Source organism: Channa argus, chromosome 1 (assembly GCF_033026475.1).
Source record: "Channa argus isolate prfri chromosome 1, Channa argus male v1.0, whole genome shotgun sequence".
Taxonomy (NCBI): Eukaryota; Metazoa; Chordata; class Actinopteri; order Anabantiformes; family Channidae; genus Channa; species Channa argus.
Window position 1 is genome coordinate 25,612,985 of NC_090197.1, and position 20,214 is coordinate 25,633,198.

The following is a 20,214-nucleotide window of genomic DNA, read 5'->3' on the forward strand; positions in this document are numbered from 1 at the left end:
GGACTGTTTCACATTGTGCTAAAAATTTATCAAATAATGTCCATTATGAGAAAATTAAACTGTTTTTGGAACAGTAGTAAATCGTCCTAAACTATTTTGGTAGCGCCCCAGAAAAAATATAAATGTGAAATTTTGCATATTGTAGCCTCTTTATAATCAGATCACCCTATGGGTATATGCTGGGAAGGATGCTAATAAGATAAAGGTTTTTGGTAGCAGTAGTAAAGCTCTTCCATGGTAATTTAAAGATATCACTCCTCTGGTCCACTCATGTTCAATTAACTGTAATTTGTGTGTATTTGTCAAAAGTATGCTGTTATCATAACTAATCTTGGGTTCAAGACCAGACTTGCTCTGTCAGCCCAAGAAACTTCCTGTGGTGAATCACAGACTCCGCTGAGGGAACAGAAAGAGAATTAGGAAATACAGGGTTGGATGAAACCAGTTATGATGTGTGGGTGGGTAAGTGAGTTTGAGAGGCCATGCAGTTCACAAATGCTAACCCTCGTGAACAACTGTTTCAGCCAAAGAGAATATGACTGCTACGCTGCCTCAGCCAATCACAGGCCGAGATGGAGCAGAACAAGGCATGTAACATGCTGGTAAAGTGATATGGTAATATGTTGTTGCCCACACATTGAGCAACTAGAAACAATACCCAGTAATGAGTCAGAAATAGTATGAGCTGTATCCGTGCTCTGTTATTAATGTATGTACATAACACAGAGAAAAAAGAACACAGTCTGTACTATAAGCTGTGTACTGCTTTTACTTCTTGTTTAACTGCTGAGATCTCTGGAGCCACTAACTGAGCAGAGTCCAGACCAGCAGATGAAAAGTGTTTTAAACTATTTCCACAAAGGTAAAAAATAAGATGAACTGGGTGGTGGGTACTTGACATGTTACCAGAACTGACAGAAATGATCAAAAGACTGTAACCATGACGACCCTGACTTCATTCAGCAAATTTGTCCCCAAGTTTTCTGTTACTTTTTTTAAACATTCATTGAACACTTTGACAGAAAAAAGTAACAGAAAACGTGGGGACAAATTTGCTGGATGATCTAAGTCAGGGTCGTCATGGTTACAGTCTTTGATCATTTCTGTCAGTTCTGGTAACATGTCAAGTACCCAGTTCATCTTGTTTAAAAAGACACAACCAAAGAGTGGCTTCTGTATCTTTACTCTACTGTTTCTCTTAACTTCTTCTACACATCCATTCTCCTATATCAAGGGCTTTAGCTTTAGCATTAGCATATGGCTAATTTCCTCTATGTGACTGAAAACATGATCAGCCATGGTTTCATATGGAGTCATGGTGTCCAGTTTTCCCCAGGGACCAGGAGCTTAACTCCTCTGACTGCATTTCCACTCGAGGGACCACAGCCTAAATTTAGTTCTGGGCTGGATTTCCAATCCCCCTAAACCTGCTGCACACAGGAGTTGTTCTGCTTTGCTTGTTTGCAAAGAACAGGATAGAGCAGATTTAAGATGTCTGTGCATGAAGTGCACAGTATAATGATACAGTGTATTAACGTAAATAGCAAACAACCTATGGGCCTTGCTGTGAAAATGCAAATCACAATTCACTCAAGGATGTATAACCCATGGTAGGTTCCTGGACTTTAAAAGTACCAAGAAACCACCAGTGGAAAACAAATCTTTTATTTTGATATCAGAAGCATTGCTTACACTTTGTTGAATAGCGAGACTTTATGAACAACATGCAAGAATGTGGGGAATCAAGCGAGAAGGAGCAAAAATATGGACAGAGGTCATAGTGGAGATTTGTGTAATTCTGCAGTTACTCAGCCTGTAGTGTGGACTGCAGCTGCCTCACGTGAAAAGGTGCCATGAGTGGAGACTGTGCTGAGGCAATTTACATGATACATGTTTCTGTCTTTGAGAAAGTATGAAACTCCATTTTGGACTGTAAAATGATGTAACAGACATTAAATGCTGAGTTCCTCTGCATATGGGATTTTTTGCGAGTAAAGATGTATATGTTAAACATCACATTATTTTCCCTCAAACTTTATTATAATCCATACTAACGCTGTGACTTGATTGCTGTGAAGCACCAGCCAAACAAACCCTTTAAAGTTGAAGATACAGGCCAGAGCAGAACCCCCCATTACAGAGTGGATAACTGATATGTAGCTTCCTTATCTGGTGCTCTCAGCAGTTGCCAAGACATCAACAACCTGGAGCAGAGAACATACTTTGAGAGAAAGAAAAAGTCATGGACAGGCCTGTGGCTTCACACTACACAGCACGGAGACTGATGTGGTTTTTCAGTCACTAAATATTCAACTGTGTGCAAATTGTCAACAAATGGTTCAGTCCTACTGCTCCTGTGAGGTGAAGTAATCACCCAATGGAAGAATGAGAGCGGTCAGCATGGTTGGGGCATGTTCAAAATGAAGGGTCTTGTAACTGCTGGTCAGTGTTTTTTGTTGTTAATTCATAGGATTGTTAAATGGTCAGGACATGAAGACTCTGGGGTTCTCCATCCTGTGGCAGCTCAATGGTTTCACTGGCCTGCTGAACTAACCTCTGAGTTAGAGATACCCAGACCGTGAATGGGCCAAATGTAAACACAGTTATCAATACACAGTTAAATGTGGTTAATATGTAACACTGAGGTATTGTCCCACACCCTGATTAGAGATGGTGAGTTAATCACTAATTGCCCTGCATGTCTTTGGAATGTGGGAGGAAAGCAGAGCATCATCAGGTGAAACCCATACAGATGAGGAAGACCAGAAGACCTCAGTCAACTGACATGTTGAGACTTTCCAACAAGGCGCCACTGCTCTTCATTTCTATTTCTTCCCTTGCTCCAGGCAACTTAAAGTAGGACTCTCCAGTTCCTCCTGTCTGAGAGGTCCAGCCATGGGAGAGCCAGGGGAATATCCAGTACATCCCCAGGACACATGACATGCCACATCCACCCAATATGTTCTGGATATTTCCCTAGATCTCCTCATGGTTGAACCTCTGAGACAGCAGCCCAATTATTTAATCTTCATTGATGTTTCCAGATCTGCATGTTACTAATATTCTGCAAATAGTGGTTTCAACTATTGACCAAAACATTTAATCCAGTGTTCTGTGAAATTGCTATGGTGACCTGTTTCTTACAGTGAGATGGGGCCCTTGGATAATGGTTTTCCCATACACTGCAAACTGGCTGCTGACAAAGATCGGTGTGTTAAACACTTTTAAACTTGATACAAATGTTATAAATTTTTCCCCTTACATTAGTTCTTTCAGAATATTTGCATCGTATCAGCATCCCAACGACACTACCTTATTATTATAGCTAATCTGTATGAAGGTCCAGCTTCTAACACATTTTACAACTTCTAGAGGACATCTGTCCCCCCGCTTAGTCAGTACATACTCCTGCATTTTATAAACAAGTCTGAAATCCTCCTCCTCCACCTCAAAGGATTTATGAAACCATTAGAAAAGGAGAAAGAGACCCACCGAATATTTTGCATTTCTTTAATAAAACAACCCATAGGGTTTCATACAAAAATACTTGTAATAAGTATCAAGGATGCATTGCAAACAATTTCTCATAAATCAGTCTTAAACAGCAATTTTTTAAAGCCCTGAAATAACTGAAGTTGTAAAAAACACAGTGGAAATCTCATAGGGAAATGTTGTCTAGAACAGATAAAATGATTATCCTCACATAAGGCGAAATCCATGATATTGCTGTTATAATATATCACAAATTGTATTTGGCAGAACTAGTGTCAAGAATTCATAGCAAATCACCAAGTCAAGTGTAACTCAAACTCACAGGGACATTTTTTAGTGAGTGTTTAGGAAGATAAGTCACTCTCCACAATCATATTTTTCAAACAAAACAGAAAGTCGTGTAGGCAGTGGAAGACCAAAATGCATCAAATCCAAAAGTGCAATAAAATACAAGATTTTAAACAAACACTGGTACATAAGTAAATAGGTTTGCTGCATGAGATTGAAACTGCATCTTAGGAAGACTATTCTACACACTGTAATCCTCAAAAGGCAACAATATTTCTGAGAAATTCCCCATAAAAAAAACTGACTGGACTTGAAGGACGGTTGTCTTGTGAAACCCCTAAAAACAGGGTATGACTGGAATGACAAAGAATACAAGAAGATGTCACAAGCTGCGGCTGGCTCAAAACATGCATGGCCCCAACAACAAACTGTGGTGAGTGAGACCCTGACAGTTTTACTTTCTGAAAGGGACATCTTATTTAGAAATGCCACTGCCTCTTTGGCTCAACTTTGTGTCCACAACACGAAGGGCACAAGGAGGAAGACTGAGAATCAGCATAGGTGATGAAGCACAGTGAAGACAGCTGACAGAATGGGCGTGCAGTCTTTCTGTCCACCTCCACAGCCTTAGCTTTACTTCTCCATCTAACACATTTCTTGGAGTTTGGACCTTTTGCTCTTTTTCAAGTGCCTTAAAGGATTGGTCAGTGAGAGCTGGACCACAGTTCTCAAATCCCTGCTGGACTTCAGCAGACTGGCAGCATGTGAGGGTTGGCATGGTAATCTTCCTCCACCTGGGGGGGAGACACACACTTATTAGATTGTCAAAGCAGGCACATAGTTATTAGCTTGATAAAGTATACATTTTTTCAGAAGCCCACCTCAGAGTATGCTGGAGGTGATGGGGGGAACGGGAATGCTGATGTATTCATAAAGATGGGGCTGTCATCACCATCAAAGTCATCCAGGAGTGGCGTGAGGGGCTGGTCAAGGCTGAAGTTGCGGCTGATGTCACAGCAGCTGGGAGGGTCGGAAGGCATCCTGAGGGACACCCAGCTCTGGGAGGCATTACTGACAGAGCCCTCCTGGCTGCTTACACTGTTGGTGCGGCTGCCCAGACCAGCAGTCCCAATGACAAGAGGCAGCTCCAGGATCAGTTTCTCACTACCAGGGATGTGGATGTAAATCTGGCAAAAGGGTCATAAATACATTCATTAATACTCATGTTCAATTAACAAAAAGAATATAAGCAAAAAGCTCTGGCTACATGCAAAAACCTGCAAGCTCACCATCAGAGCATACTCCACGCGGATGATGTTGGAGCCCAGCATGGAGGGCTTGATCTTTGGCACCCTGATCGTCTTTCCCTGCCAGGCATCACACATGCCAGAAATTATATGGTTTCCACGCACAGAGGACAGCTTCTGACGAAAAACCTTGGTGCGGCCGTTGGCCTGGTAAATATGTTTGGCAATGATGGCAGCCTTGGGCACCACAATGCGGGAGCAGGTGTTCTCAAACTTTGCATTGATGCAGATGTCCTCCCCTTCACAGAAACCACGGCGATCAATCTTTGCATTCAGGGACACTTGGCCATCAGGAATGAACATGCAGGTCACTTTCTTTTCCTTCATGCCACCTGTGGGAGACTGATGAAAAACAGAAATTGTAAGACTCAACTCACTTACACCCTTTATGTAAAAAAGATATTTGGGCAGTGTGACACGAGAAGTTGAAAAATAACCATATATGTAAAGCTATTGGTAGTTACCAGCAAGTCTGGTGTGTTCACATCCAGAGGCTCCTCCACCTCAAAGGATTTCTTGCACTCAAGGTTGGGCTGCTGTGGCCTCTCCATCACAGCCTTCACATAGTAATGGACGTAGCCAAATTTCCCCTTGTACGATGACACCAACTGCCTGTGAGAACAAGTGAAGAAAGTTTAAACCACAATTATTCATACTCGAATAATGATATTATTACATGCAATGCATAAATGAAAAATGCTGCCTTACCCCTGCTGAGGAAGCTCAAATGCAAAGATGTACTCATATTTGTTGCCAGGCCTCAAGACAACTGACCCATCAGCATCTGAAAAGAGAAAAATTGATGTCTGAATTAAGTGTCTGTATTTATAATTTGAACCCTAATGGTTCGCTTAATTTGCGTAATGAACAAATGACAGTTGTTTGGTTCAACACGAGAAACAGTGGAATAATCTAGTCTAGTCTGTTCTATCAGAGTAAAACCAGGGGAGCCCCATGATAAAAATGAACACACTGGCAACCTGCCATGCGCCAGTTATTGACACTATCCACATGAATTAGTCAAAACAAGGCAGAGGCTAAACACCACTGGAAATGCCATTCTGTAGCTTTAGCAATTCAATCAAGAAACACAGAAATGTAACACTGCCCTGTTGTATGCTACTTGAACTAACAGTGTCTAAACAAATGATAGTGTTAATTATCTACATGTATAATACCTGTCGGCTGATCGTCCAGACGCAACACCTCTTCGTGCCGGAGGTACTCGGCCTCCTGTCGGCATCGTTGCTTGCCCTTAGCGTACTCCACCTTGGCGCAGCCCAGAGCTAGAGCCTTCACAGCGGACACACGTGTCACTTCGTTCACCTCCACTTCTACCCGACCACACACCTTGTCCCCTCCGCAGTAAAACGACTTGCTTGGGTCCGTGAAGACAATTTGGAAGAGTTTAACTTTCTTCATTGCCACCATGATTGCTTATTGCAAATATCCAACACAAAGATAAGCACCGATGCGAATCGTGCTGAAGCGTGTAAGATGAAACACTGAGAATCAAACGGCAACGTTATGAAACGACAGCAACCGCTTCTCTCTGCTGTAAACAAAGCCAGGGTGCTGGCTTTATATGACGAGCGTCAGCTGGACACGAGCACCTAGAATGGACAGCATGGCTCAGCGCGTGCACACCACTCCTATTGGTTGAGAAGCTTTGTTTGTGTCGGCTCCAGCCAATCAGCGGCAGAAAGCGACGCGTGAACACCGCGTGCCTGGGAAAAAGTGGGACGTGCTGAGGAGATGTGAATACAGGAAGTTGCAGGCAGGCAGTACGGTACATTAGTAGTAAACAGAAACAAAACGAGGCTGGATATGAGCGTTCCTCTCCTGCGTTCTCACACACACTCCTCTGCTACAGGGATATATATGCCGTCCAGGCATTTGTTACTCCCGCGTTTTGGGAATCAATATATAATGTAAATAGTTACGTAAATAATGTGTAGAACATACAGAATGTTTTGAACAAACCCTGGGCCACACTCCAGCTCTTAAAATAAGCACTGTCAGCAAAATGCATTCCTTTAGGTTGCATGTTGCATGCATGTCTCTGTTTCCTCATTTAGTTTTATTCTTATTTGTTACGCTGTATGTTCACTCAAAGTGTTTCTATGTCTCCCTTCAGATGTGCATCTATCATTGGCAGTGGTAAACTCAGATTCTGATGTATTTTTATTAAGCAGATTGTACGGTGTAATGTTGCTTTTGTTCTTTAATAAAGCACACATAAAACGTGTCTGCTACTGAATAAAAAGAAGTGTGCACGTGGATCTTGGCTACCATATGAAATGTAGTTACATTTTTCATTGTAAATATAAAATACTAAGTTGACAAAAAAGAAATGAGGGGAGAGACATTGGGAAGGTTCCTTGCCTGAAAGTAAACTAGGACTTTAAAATGGTTTATGGTTAGCACCTAACCATGGTCACCCTAAAACTTGGGTGCTATTTTTAAGCTTTTATAGGGATAGGTTTATGATGTTACCACATAAGACTGGACTTAGCCCTAACAAAACAATATTTCAGACTATGAACTCCCACACCTACCTCCAAGATGGTGCCTCAGTGAAGGGCTTAAACACATCACAGATAATTTAATATGTGCAAATGTTGCTTACCAACTCCTGGTTTTGTGCATGTACAGTATACAGCAATGCAGACATACCTTTTAATACAGGTCATGTAAGTAGAGGTCTTGGAGTTTGACTGTTTATTCCTGACCTGGAATAGTAATAGTACTATATAATTTCAAAGATTTGTCTGAATCACAGAATTTTCAAAATGCAAGTTGCTTACAAGTGAGGTGCATAACAAGCATAGGCAGAGGGAAGGTGTGGAAATGTTAAAGTATTAGCAGTTTCCTCTGTTTCATAAGACATTAGTGCCAAACAGAGAAGTTTTTTTTTATAGGAAGTTGGGGAAGAGGTCTGTCTTTAACTGATTTTTTTTTTATGTTGACTTCAAAATTGAGCTTGACATTTCTGATCCTTGAAAAAGCAGCTGAAAAAAGGCCTAGTATTATATGGGAAGTGAGTGTGGGCTGCTGACACTGTGTGGGCAAACACTGACAGACCACCCTCTTTGCTCTGTACATCCATTGCACCTCTCATACGTCAAAGCTGGATGCCCAACTGGCTGAGGCAGGAGTCTGAATTGCAGGTTAACTGCAATGTCAGCTGCTGATTTGTGCCTATTTCACTGATATTGTGTCTGAAGAACACCACTAGCTGACATCAGCTGTTAGTTTGTTTTGGAGCTTTGAAGTGGATCCAGCTTTGTTATATCAGCTTCATTATGTTTAATCAGCCAGATACAGAAAAGCTGTACACACTGTAGAGAGAGTGGCAGCAGTTGGGTGGTGATATTTGCGCCAGGCTCCAACAACACTTCCAACAACAAATGTATATAGCTACAAACCCTATTTCCAGGAAAAGCTGGGACACCGTGTAAAATGTAAATAACGAGAACACAATTTGTATATCATCTGAAACCTAAACCTTTTGATTGTCAACAGTGTAAGACACATAGCAAATTTTGAAACTTGCTAAATGTATTTATTTAGCAAAATTTCTCTTTTGTATTTAATGCCAGCAACACATCTCAAACAATTTGGGTGGTGGTGAAAAAAGTCACAATTAATAAAGTTAACTGTTAAAAAGGGGCATGTCAAAGTGTCTGTAAATAAGACAAAACCTCTAGTACAGCAAGACTCAAAAACTATGTAAACAACTGTCTATGTCTACAACATTTCCAATGAGAATGAATAAAGTACAATAAATCAGTTCAAACTGTACTGTGAAGAGAAACAAGCAGATATAAACAAAAAAGGATCCAGAAACGTATTTAAAATGAACTGAGGTGAAGTGGAAAATAGTAAATGGTCTGCATTGATACTGTGCTTTTCTACCTATTGGCATTTAAAGCGCTTTACACTGCTTCTCATTCACCGATTCACATTCACAACCACACATCGATTGGGAAGCTGGTATGCAACTGACCAACACTCACCAGGTTCAGTGTCTTGCTCAAGGACACTTTGACATGTGACCGGAGGAGCCAGCGATCATACCAACGACTGGGGCGCCACAGGCACACCTGAAAACGGTCTTTCTTTTGATGAGTCAAAATCGGTAATTCTTTGTGGAAATTATGGTCTCTGTGTTGTCAGTATTAAAAAGGAGAGGTAACATCTGCACAGTTCAAAAACCTTCATCTGTGTGGGAGGAGGGGGCATTTATCAGTCATTCCAGGAATTTGCATGTTACAATAATTGCAACAGTTAATTCAATCAATACCCCATGAATTCTATAGGTTTTGGAGCAGCATGTGCTGCCATCAAGATGACTTCTTTTTGAGGGAAGGTTTTGCTGATTTCAGCAACACAATGTTAAATCACATACTGAGTCCAGGTGCTAAAATGACCTGCTTGCAGTCCAGGCACATTTGGCACGTTATGAAGAGACAAATACAAAAAAAGAGGCACCAAACTCTTGAGCAGCTAAATTTTGCAGAGTATAGTCTAATAGTATTCATTTCAGGGCTGTGAAGTTTGTGTTGTCACAGTGTTACATCTACATAATTTCTGTTGCCTCTAGAACTGGACGCACCATGCAAGCTCATTCATTACAGAGGAAGATTCAATTCAGAAGACCTGGCTGTCTCTGACTGGCTGACTGACCACAAACATCAATAACTCAATAATAATTTTCTATGATTGAGCTAATGATACAAACTATGTATGTGTGACATTTAGGACATTTCCTCCTTTGTTTCGCAACTGTATCCTTTGTGCATGGTGTCATGTGATGTGCTGTCATGTGACCTGCTCAGGGCACTGCTGTTGCTGGGGGCTCGAACTAGAAGCTGTTTCTTATCCAATGAAATCGCTTTGTTCCCTTAAGTGAACCTTCACCCATTTTTTAGACGCCATTGTACCATTTCCCGCCTTTAAAACCTTTAAAGGAACACTCCACCCAAATCCTCAGTCTTTGAGGATCAATCCCCCCTGGTTTCATGATTAGATTACTGCCATACCGGAAATACCTGAACCAGATCCTTTGAGTGAAGTGACTTGTTGGACAACTACAGAGAGATGCAAAACTATTACAAAAAGACCCAAAACTATCACAAAGAAACACGAAATCAAAACGACAGACGTGTCTTTCTGGTGTCTTAAGAGTTCTGGGTCACCCTTTGTGTTCCTGAAAACAACACTACAAATAGTGCAGCTGCCTCGTGTCAGTCAGAGGGTCTTGCTTCTTTCTAGAAACCCTGGGGAACCTCCTGTAATACATCTGTCTTATAATTTGTGTCCATGCCTGTCTCCATTACAGGAAAGACACAAGCAAAAGGTGAATGTCAAAAGCTGACAGTTGGCTTCTTCACTCAAGGTGGATACTGTTACTGTGCCCACTACTGTGTCTCATACTACAAGCTCTGCTGTTAACTGAGCAAACAGTGCCTGTCAGTGAACCGAAAATAAACAGTATTATCAGGTGATGATAACTAGCTGCTTTATTCTTAGTGATGTGGTGACAGATGGAAAAAGAAGTGTTCCCATCTGTGTGTGTGTCAGACTGGGAGTGCGAATGGGTGAATGAGAATCAGTGCAAAGCTCTTTGAGTACTAATAAAGTGGAAAAGTCCTATATGAGTGCAAACCATTTGTCACTTTGTCACTTTTGTCAAAAGACATTTTTAACGAAAGTTTTGTAGTACAAAGTAAAGTCGCCAGTGTAAAACATCCAGTGACAAAAATGTACATTTTATATCTTAGCCAACTCTGTGTTTTATACTAACCTAATATTGAAACTGAAAATGCTAAATTACAAGGGGCTAACAGGGCACAGTCAGTGGCTAGCTTAAATGTGCGACATACATTTAGCCAACTTATGCTAACGTTAACATGTCTTAATAACAATAAAACCTAGATGTCTTTTACAAGAGGTAACGTTATTATGGTAAGTGTTGTATTTGAGATGTCCCAAAAAAGAATAGAAAAGACTGTTCGGATTTTGTTAGCATGAATGGTAAATTAGCAGGTACCTTTAAGTGACCAATTACAAATGGCATTAATCATTAATCATTAAACATTAATCTTGGCTACCAGCACAATTCTAGCTAGTTACAAGGATTAATAGCATCATTATTAGAATCTGTGACACTAAATTGGTGAAAACAAGTTAGTTTTGTCTTAATAGCGCAAATATGCTGTTTATATTTGGGCAGACCAATAAAAAGTGGATTTACAAAGTAGCACTAACATTTTTTTCTACGGTTTCTGATAAAGGTGTTGCATAAAAACTATGTTAGACAGGCTCCATGATACTGGGTAAGATGGATGGTGTTGAGGCTGAGCTCTATGCACGCACACACCCACAATGTGCTATGAGAAACAGAATTAAGAGACTGATAAGGGGATCAAACAAATATTATTTTTTAAGTACTGTAGTAGATATTCTCATTAATGCAGTATTCCTCTTGGTCTATTAAATTTGATGACACTGAGCTGTGTGACAACAACAGTATTACTGTTTTGTCAGTGATACTATATGTACCAAAATAAAACATATTAATTGTGCTTTAATATAAGTTTTTAAGTTAATCATTAATCAGCACTGCACGGCTGGGGATGGGCTGTTGGGGGGTTCGGTTTCTTGCCCAACACCTGACTTATATACCATTTGTAAATCTAAATAACCATAAAAAAATAATAAATAATAGCCTGGAAGAGATAAAAATCTTCCTGGTTGCAACTGCTACAGAATTCTATTGTGACATAATATGAAACCACCCTAATTATACATAAAATCTGATCCATTTATGACAGTGCTTTATTTCAGGCCTAGACTTGGTCACCTCTCCTTGTACATAAAGTACTACAGCAGGTACCTTACGCCTTGTCACTTTGGCAGGTCATGGCACCTTTTAAAAATGTATCAGTGTTCAATCCTTGAAATCCCAGTGCTTTTAGTTAGGCTGTCACTACGTGATATCACAACATAACTAGTTTAGAAATAAAACTCATAAACACAGAATACATTTTCATCTGTGTATTTGTACTTAAGACCAATTTTTGATTTTTGACTTCATTCACCACTGCAAACCAGAGCAGCCAACGTTTACCATCCACATTCTCCACGAAGCTTTAGGCTACGGGTCAGTTCCGAGCCGTTACTGTGGCGGAAACCCACCTACTATAGACTGAACTCACATGGACCCATCATTGCTCTAGTGGGATTATTCTGCTCCCTACTGGACAACACATGCTGCTGCACTTGTAGCATGGATTTGTCTTCTTTCCCAGGAATCTTGGATCCACTGAAGAAATCAGATTGACTGTAATAATCTAAAATAATAACCATCCTGAAATTAAAATGTAATCTTTCAAAAAACCCAGTAGATGTGACAAAAAATAATCAGTGTAAATGTATTAAAGTTCTGGATTGAAGTACAATTGAGGTACTTCGACATAAGTTATTTGTATTTAAAACTTCACCTTTCCTCCAAAAAGGAGAAATTTGTTTACTCCTTTAGCTGACCATGAATCATTTGATAGAATCCTACAAAAAAAATAAATAAAAACTAGATTACATTGAACACAGATGTGAAATTAAGTTTCATTTGAGTTTTTATTACACTGATGTATTCCATCTTTGTTATTCTCAAAGGGTCAGGAAACAGAAAAAAAAAAAAGCAAATGGGTGAAAAGTGCTTAGAGTCCAAAACAGTTATACAAGTGCAGACCATTTACCAAATTATTTATCAAACAAAATCCTCCAAAGTTAGGCTTTTGATGTAGTTCTCTGCTTGAATAAACTTAATACCTAAACCTTGCAATTTCTGATGAAACCCCATTTAGAGCACATCTGAAACAATTATGGACTAGACTTGTACATTCATGTCATCTACGGCATTAAATTTAAGTGTTTAAAATTAATTGATTTCCATTTATACTTTATGGGTACCTAGAGTAGAGTACTTCAAACAAGTATGTCTTTTACTTGGGTATTAACTTTGCATTTTTGCACTTTCCACTATTGAAAACAGATTGATAATGTAAAAGCAATCTTTAATCTTTTTACAGGTCACAACACATTTAGTTCTCACCTCTTCATACATGAAGACTAAAAAGCAAGTGAGGAGTTTTATTTATTGAGTAAAGAAAAAAAAATGTATATAAAGCCAAATCTGATGCATTCAGCTGCTGACACCAGAAAAGTTATTCTAAAGGAACAGGTCAGCTCATGGTTGTCCTCTCAGCTGCTTATTGGTGTCTGCTGCAATCAGCTGCTTCTGGAAAAACAGACATAATATTCAGCTGTTGCTTGTCTGAGGTTCATTAGGCAGTCTACTAGTCGTCTGGTCATTTGAGAACAAGTTTACAGTACATGTTCCCAAGCAGATCTTCTCAGCACACTGCTGCAGAAGCCCACTGGGATGGTTTTTGTTTTCTGGTCAACTCCACAGCAAGTCAGGAATACAGAGTCCTGAAAGCCTTGGTATATGACCAAATTTATACAACACTGAAACAACAAATACTACTTACAGTGAAAGGTGGCTGACATGCAGATGTCTCCAGGGGGAATCAGGAATCTAAAATAAAATTATAATTATTAATTATTTCATCAAAACTACTTTACAGTTAATCTATTTTGTCAAAAATATTAAAATAAAATTCAACACATAACAGGAACTGTGCCAGCGGAACTCATTCCTCTGGGTTAGATGTTCTGCAGTAATATCCCATCATGCTCATGGCAGAGAGCACGTGAGTAAAGCGAAACTACAGATTTGCTCTCTGAGGCATTTCCAACGACACGGCCCTACAGGTAAAAGTCTGTCGGGATAGACCTCAGCTGTCACTGGGTAGACCACTTCTGTCAGTTTAATGCTCACCTTTAATGCTGTGGTATTCCTGCTGAAGCTGGAGATCAGGAGGCTCTTGGCTGCAGCACAAACCTGGAGAAATTACATTTCATTGTTTTCAGATAGTGAATGGCTACAACTACTGGTTGCCTCAAAAGAGGTGTTGTGTATCCAAGTACCCTGGATAATTTACCCTTTCCCAGGCAGAGAAGAGTGATTTTTTTGTCCTTTCGACTTATCCTGCGAGTCTGTGAGTTCAGGGTCGCCACAGCGGATCATTGTCCGCATGTTGATTTGGCACAGTTTTCACGCCGGATGCCCTTCCTGATGCAACCCTCCCCAATTTCTACTGGGCTTGGAGAACTTGGACCGGCACTGCACAGCTGGTGTTGGTGCTTTTGTTCAATGTCTTGCCCAGGGACACTTCGACATATAGGGCGTGGATGACTCCCCTTACCCACCGAGCTACAGCCGCCCAGGCAGAGAAGAGTGATTAATGAAGATTAATGAAGTTTCAGAGCAATGCTAGCAATTTTTGATCATCCGGCCAGGGATTATAAACATTTGGTATTATGCAAATAGCATGTTGCTAGACTGCACTTCCCCTGGCTTTAAGCTACAACCAACTTCATCTAGCTGCATGAAATTACACCAGCAGCATAATAGAGACAGACCAGAGCTGCTGCAATTCTAAACAGAAAGCTGACAGTGGGTGGAAACCAAACATTTAAAAGCCCTGCTCCAGCTACATTTTCTTTGGATATTTCACTTAAGAATTTTGTTTAAACCAACTGGAAACAAACCCATTTAAACCATGGCTTGACCATGTTTCAACAAATATACCAGGACTCCAAACACAGGCAGCATGGAGACCAACGATGCCATATGTTGACTTAATCTAGCACTGACTTTTGAACAAACCAGCTGATGAGCCAACTGGCTGTAGATACCATACAGTGCTGTGAACAGAGGCTCATATTCACAGGTAAAGCTCTGTCTGGATAGACCTCAGCTGTCACTGGTAGACCAGTACTGTCAGTTCGACACTTACCTTTGCTGTTGTATCCCTGCTGAAGCCGGAGATCAGGAAGCTCTTTGCTGTAGAATGAACCTGGAGAAGGTTGGACAGCACTGAATGAGCCATTTGTTTACAGAAGACCAGAAGTGATACACAAACTCATTCATACCTGGGATCTAATGTGGATGTGATTTAGTATTTTCTCATGACCAACTACAATAAGCTAGCCAGAGATTGACGACCAAGATGTGAGCTTTATTTACAATCAAGTAGCTTTCATATATTGGACATCAATTATCATGATGTCATCTTAGATTAATGACTTGTTAGAAAGGAGGCCTTTGCCAATTTTGGTTGTATTTTGCATAACTACTATGTAACTAATATGTCACTAAATACCATTAATCTTCCCTCTGATTTCCCTACATTAAAAAAAAAAAAAAAAAAAAAAAAACTACATCTAGCTGAAAAATTCCTCCGGATGACATCACTTGGACAAATCTTTAATTCAGATTCTTTCATCTTGTTGCTCACTACAGTATGTAATTATGGTCAACTTGCATTTCCAGAGCTCCCCGAAATGACCTCACCTGAACTACTAATGATGAAAAAGTCCTCTGGGTGATGTCATCTAGAGGAGTTTAAGTTAGAAGCAGAGATCTATTTTAATATAGGGAAGTCAGAGGGAAGTTCAAAAGCATTAATTTACATTTACACACTAAACTACAGATCTATAAAGCAAGTTAAAAAGGGGTAAACAACTGTTAAAAGGCTAGACAATACACTAAACTCAATTCTTTTCTTTTTAAACACTGAAAAATGTAAAATCCCATTATGAAGGTTAGTTCTATCTGCTCTCATTTAAACTTGAACAGTTCTCTGAAGTTACAATCATTTCCTTGGATGTTTAAGATTTGCCAGGCTGCAGGCCTAAGTAGCAGACCAGTAATAGCTGCTGAAGACCAACTTCAAGGAGCCTGCTGCATTTTGAAAGGAGCTCCTTGATGACCTCTTTTCGTTGCCAACAGACCTATCAATTTCCTCTGTCTGTGGATAAGGAGCTGTGTGTATGTCTGTTGGAGGCATTCAGGGATAGCACAGAATGTTTTGTCTTGAGCTCAAGTTGAGTAAAAAAATAGGAGTAAAGCTATGAGCCACTCTTAACAATGGAGGAAAAATAAAACTTCAAACATGCTTTAATTTATCAGGCAGCTGTAAGCCACAGATAAATATTTAGTCAATCGCACATACTGCTTCTTTGTTTTAAATTGAAAAGTTATATGACTGCAGAATGTTGTATGGCTACACACAATACATACGTTTAAAGGTGTGTTTCAACAACTATACCAGGACTCCAAGCACAGGCAGCATAGAGACCAACGATGCCAGATGTTGACTTAGTCTTGCACTGACTTTTGAACAAACCAGCTGATGAAACCAACTGGCTGCAGATACCATACACTGCTGAAATCAATATTAAATTCAGAAATCACATATCACATATTGCAGAGTTCTAACAAAGCTGTAGTTATCAGGGCCCATTGTGATCAGCCTATTTACATGCTCTGCCATCTCTGCATGGACATTTGCTTGGACTTGCCCAACATCAAAATCAGCTAGGTTTTTACAAGTCATTTGTTCTGATCAGGCAAGTTACGTGGTAAACAAATCAAGAAACTCAGACCGTAGCTATCGGTTTTTTCTGTTTTGTTTAAAATACAATCATCTTAAGCAGTAAACTGTAAGAGGTGCCAACTAGCTCTCAACCAGCTCTCACTGAAGCCCCACATACCAAATATGCAACAAGTTTGTCTTTCCTCAATTCTTGCTGTGACATTGAGGGTTTCCTTTTGTGTCCTGCAAAGTTGGGCATACAGAGAGACTGTGCTGGGATTCAAATATTGGCAGCTGTCAGTGGCATCATTTGTAGTGTTAACACTCTGCAACTGTTCCCTTTATGACAGAGCAATGTTGAAGGTGGTTTTCTGTAGCCACCTGCTGGTACATTTTCTGTAATGATATGATGGGTAAGAGGGACATCACAATACCATACTTACATTATACTGTTGCACTGTTAATGAAGGCCAGAATGATGAGGAAATCTGCAGGAGACAGAAGGACTACAGTTAGAATGTGTTTCCATCAGCAACCACATATTAACATTTCAAGATTGTTGTTCAGAGAGGCAGCTGTCACTCACACTTCAGAGCAGTTGAACATATGTTGCCAATCATCATTAATGCTTTATCAAAAGGATATTTATATGTTGTGTAATACAACTCACCAAAACTAGCCTGGGGTCTTCTCCACCTGGAGGACAGTGAGAAAAGTCAGTTTATATCCATAACAATGCTCAGAATGCATTAACATGTTAAACTTGACTGTTAGTTCCCATTAGTAACACTGCTGTAAAGTGTTGACAGCAGTGGGTTGCAAGAGAATTAATTGCTCTATGCACTGTATGAGCTCTACAGCCCACCTTACAGGACCAGAGCACATACTGTGCTAAAAAAAACAACATACAGCCCTTTTACAGTTAAGGTCAAACATTAAGTGGCAGACACATAAGTTGTGTTACCATGACAAAATCTAGAAATATGTAACACGTCATCTTAGAGTACACATTTCATGGGAGTCGGTCTAGATTTAGTAAGCAAGAGAAACCTTTGCCTTTTTAAGCCTATTAGCAGGAACAAATACTAACCTCATATCCCAGAGGGCGATGAAAAACTGTACTCTCCATTGCATTCAGCAATAAGCCAATTTTCTAAAAAAACAAAAACAAAAAAAATTAAGTTTTTACAATCAAGTTTAGACCATCGTATGCATCCAAAGAGCACAGTTAGACTTACTGAAAAGTGTGTTTAGGATATTTCTTGAATATTTAAACTAGCTCAAAGGAGCTGAATGTTTCAGGCCTCATTGTCACAGGTCAGCCACCATCAGACTGAGGTGAAAGCAAAACCAGATGTTATATAGCCATTACTGTACTGGATCAGTCCACTGCACAGGACAAATCCCAAGCTTAGTTTACATTATGGCACTGTGATGGAGAACACACCTATCCACATATAGACCTGAACGACGTGCATTTACACTTTATAAATAAACTAACATCTTAAATTTCGCATTTAAGACAGTTCCTCACACCCTTATTTATTGATTCTGTTACAAATATTGTTAGAGTAATTTGTATATTTCCAAATGGTGCATTATCTCAAGTTAACGTTAACTTATAACGAGCTATCAAGTTAGAACACGCTTCAATAACGGGTGGGGAAACACGAGGCCAACACAGCGTTACCGGGAAGAAGCACCGCACCGAAAGAATCGAAAAGACGCGCAAAGAATGCAGTTCATTTACAAGCGACACAAACGTCTGTATAAAGAGATGCACTGCGGACTGCAGTCTGTCTTCTATAAGACTTGAAGGGGTTCTTAGCCATTTAACATCGAGCCAAACTAGCTAGCAGCTAAGCTACTGCTAAACTTGCACAAAGATAACGTGGTGCTCAAAATCGGAAGCCAACTTTTAAATAAAACCGCGTGGAGATAACTGTGCATAAATTACTCTACATTTTATAGCGTGTACATGTGTTGAGACCGTCTGACCGACAAATTGTTTATCATACCTGTTCACTTTACCACTCTCACACACACTCCAGAGAAGAGTGGTAAAAGGGACTTGCTGCGTGCCGCAAAATTATTTATAGGTTGCGTTACGTCAGTTCAAATCGCTTTCCGTCAACCAGGTCGACGTTCATGGCAACTCGAACATCCTAAATGCCCAAATTTGCCAAACTCGAACAGCATATAATAAACAGTAGGTGTATTGTTGCCCCCGCCGCAACATACACGTTTTATGTATATGAAATTGTTATAAAATAAAAGATAGATAACACAACAAAAAGGGTGCCGATGTTATGATGAGTTTCATGATTTTGTATAGTATAAGGACAAACGCTCCAAACTTTTCCTTGACTTGAAACAGGCTTGATCTATATGTATCTCACATGTAAATGCCATGTGAGAAGAAATAAGATAATATAAAGCAGTGATCTTAGTGTAACTGCGCCAAGCGGACCGTGTTAATTTATATTTTAACATAATTGACTAAACGATTTTATGCAGCAGGACACAGGTGCTACTCAGCTGACCATCCATTGTGTTAACCTGGTATAAATCAGATGCAAATAAAAAATAGCAACAGAAGAGAAACACACCTTTACAGTTTTCTACTTCTTATGGATTTTCTGTGGCTTTATCTATATGTCATCAGATTTAACTCAGACAAACTCAGAAGTCAAGACAAAACTGAAGTCATGGTATTTGGGACTAAAATCTCAGAATTACACTGCCCAACCATATTAATACAGATGAGATAACTCTGCTCCCCAGTACTACTGCAAGGAACCTTGGAGTTATTTTTGACCAGGATTTGTCCTTTACCTCACATGTAAAACAAATCTCCAGAACAGCCTTCTTCCACCTACAGAACATTGCCAAAATTAGGAGCATCCTATCTCAAAGTTTTGCTGAAAAACTAGTCCATGCATTTGTTACTTCTAGGTTGGACTACTGTAATTCCCTACTTTCAGGATGCCCCAGTAACTCCCTAAGGAGCCTGCAGTTAATTCAAAATGCTGCAGCAAGAGTGCTGACTAGAACTAGCAAGAGAGATATTTCACCTTCACTTGCCTCTGTCTTCTGGCTTACGATAAAGCCTAGAATAGCATTTAAAATTCTGCTTCTTATCTATAAAGTTCTAAATGGTCAAGCTTCATCATATATAAAAGACCTTATAGATCCATATCAGTTTAAGCTATATCTAGGCTTAAAACCTTGCTATAGGCTAAGACTGGAGGGGGACCCACCCCTGATGCACTGAGCTCCTTTCCCAGTGGTCCCTCTCTCCTCGCATTTATTTGTTTCCACTCTCTGACATTTACTTTATCTTTTTTTGTCCTGTAGTTGTACTTCTCCTGCTTTGTCTCCTTGTTTGTGTCCCTTTCTGAAGGTGTCACCGGTTTTGGACCTGTGTGTTTTCCAGTGTACAGCTACTGGTCTTACCAACCTGCCCAATGTTTTGTTACTTTTTGTTGCTCTTTTCTTTTCTCTCTCCACTCACCCCAACCGGTGAACGCAGTTGGCTGCCCACTCTGAGCCTGGTTCTGCTGGAGGTTTCTTCCATTAAACGTTTTTCCTCTCAACTGTCGCCTAGGACTTGCTCA

General features: G+C 40.0%; 1 protein-coding gene and 3 non-coding genes across 4 annotated transcripts; all 4 read right to left on the reverse strand.

The window, feature by feature from the left end:
* Positions 1 to 3,496: 3,496 nt before the first annotated feature.
* On the reverse strand, positions 3,497 to 6,658 carry txnipa (thioredoxin interacting protein a). Its single transcript, XM_067509242.1, has 6 exons — positions 6,266 to 6,658; positions 5,796 to 5,871; positions 5,552 to 5,699; positions 5,070 to 5,429; positions 4,662 to 4,967; positions 3,497 to 4,574 (listed from the first exon to the last, which is right to left on the reverse strand). The coding sequence occupies exons 1-6, from the start codon at positions 6,516 to 6,518 to the stop codon at positions 4,527 to 4,529; spliced, it is 1,191 nt and encodes a 396-aa protein (XP_067365343.1). The 5' UTR covers positions 6,519 to 6,658; the 3' UTR covers positions 3,497 to 4,526.
* A 7,164-nt stretch (positions 6,659 to 13,822) lies between these two features.
* On the reverse strand, positions 13,823 to 13,956 carry LOC137103575 (small nucleolar RNA SNORA18). Its single transcript, XR_010911542.1, has one exon. It is a non-coding gene; the product is annotated as a small nucleolar RNA SNORA18 (small nucleolar RNA).
* An 844-nt stretch (positions 13,957 to 14,800) lies between these two features.
* LOC137103535 (small nucleolar RNA SNORA8) lies at positions 14,801 to 14,926 on the reverse strand. The gene has a single exon (XR_010911533.1). It is a non-coding gene; the product is annotated as a small nucleolar RNA SNORA8 (small nucleolar RNA).
* A 1,396-nt stretch (positions 14,927 to 16,322) lies between these two features.
* On the reverse strand, positions 16,323 to 16,449 carry LOC137103532 (small nucleolar RNA SNORA8). Its single transcript, XR_010911532.1, has one exon. It is a non-coding gene; the product is annotated as a small nucleolar RNA SNORA8 (small nucleolar RNA).
* Positions 16,450 to 20,214: the final 3,765 nt, after the last annotated feature.

Excerpts from the sequence above, each read along its gene's own strand:
- txnipa (XM_067509242.1), bottom strand. The coding sequence starts at position 6,518 with ATGGTGGCAATGAAGAAAGTTAAACTCTTCCAAATTGTCTTCACGGAC. Across the intron at positions 5,872-6,265 it reads TCTGGACGATCAGCCGACAG|ATGCTGATGGGTCAGTTGTC; the intron begins GTATTATACATG and ends TTCTCTTTTCAG. Across the intron at positions 5,430-5,551 it reads TGAACACACCAGACTTGCTG|TCTCCCACAGGTGGCATGAA; the intron begins GTAACTACCAAT and ends GTTTTTCATCAG.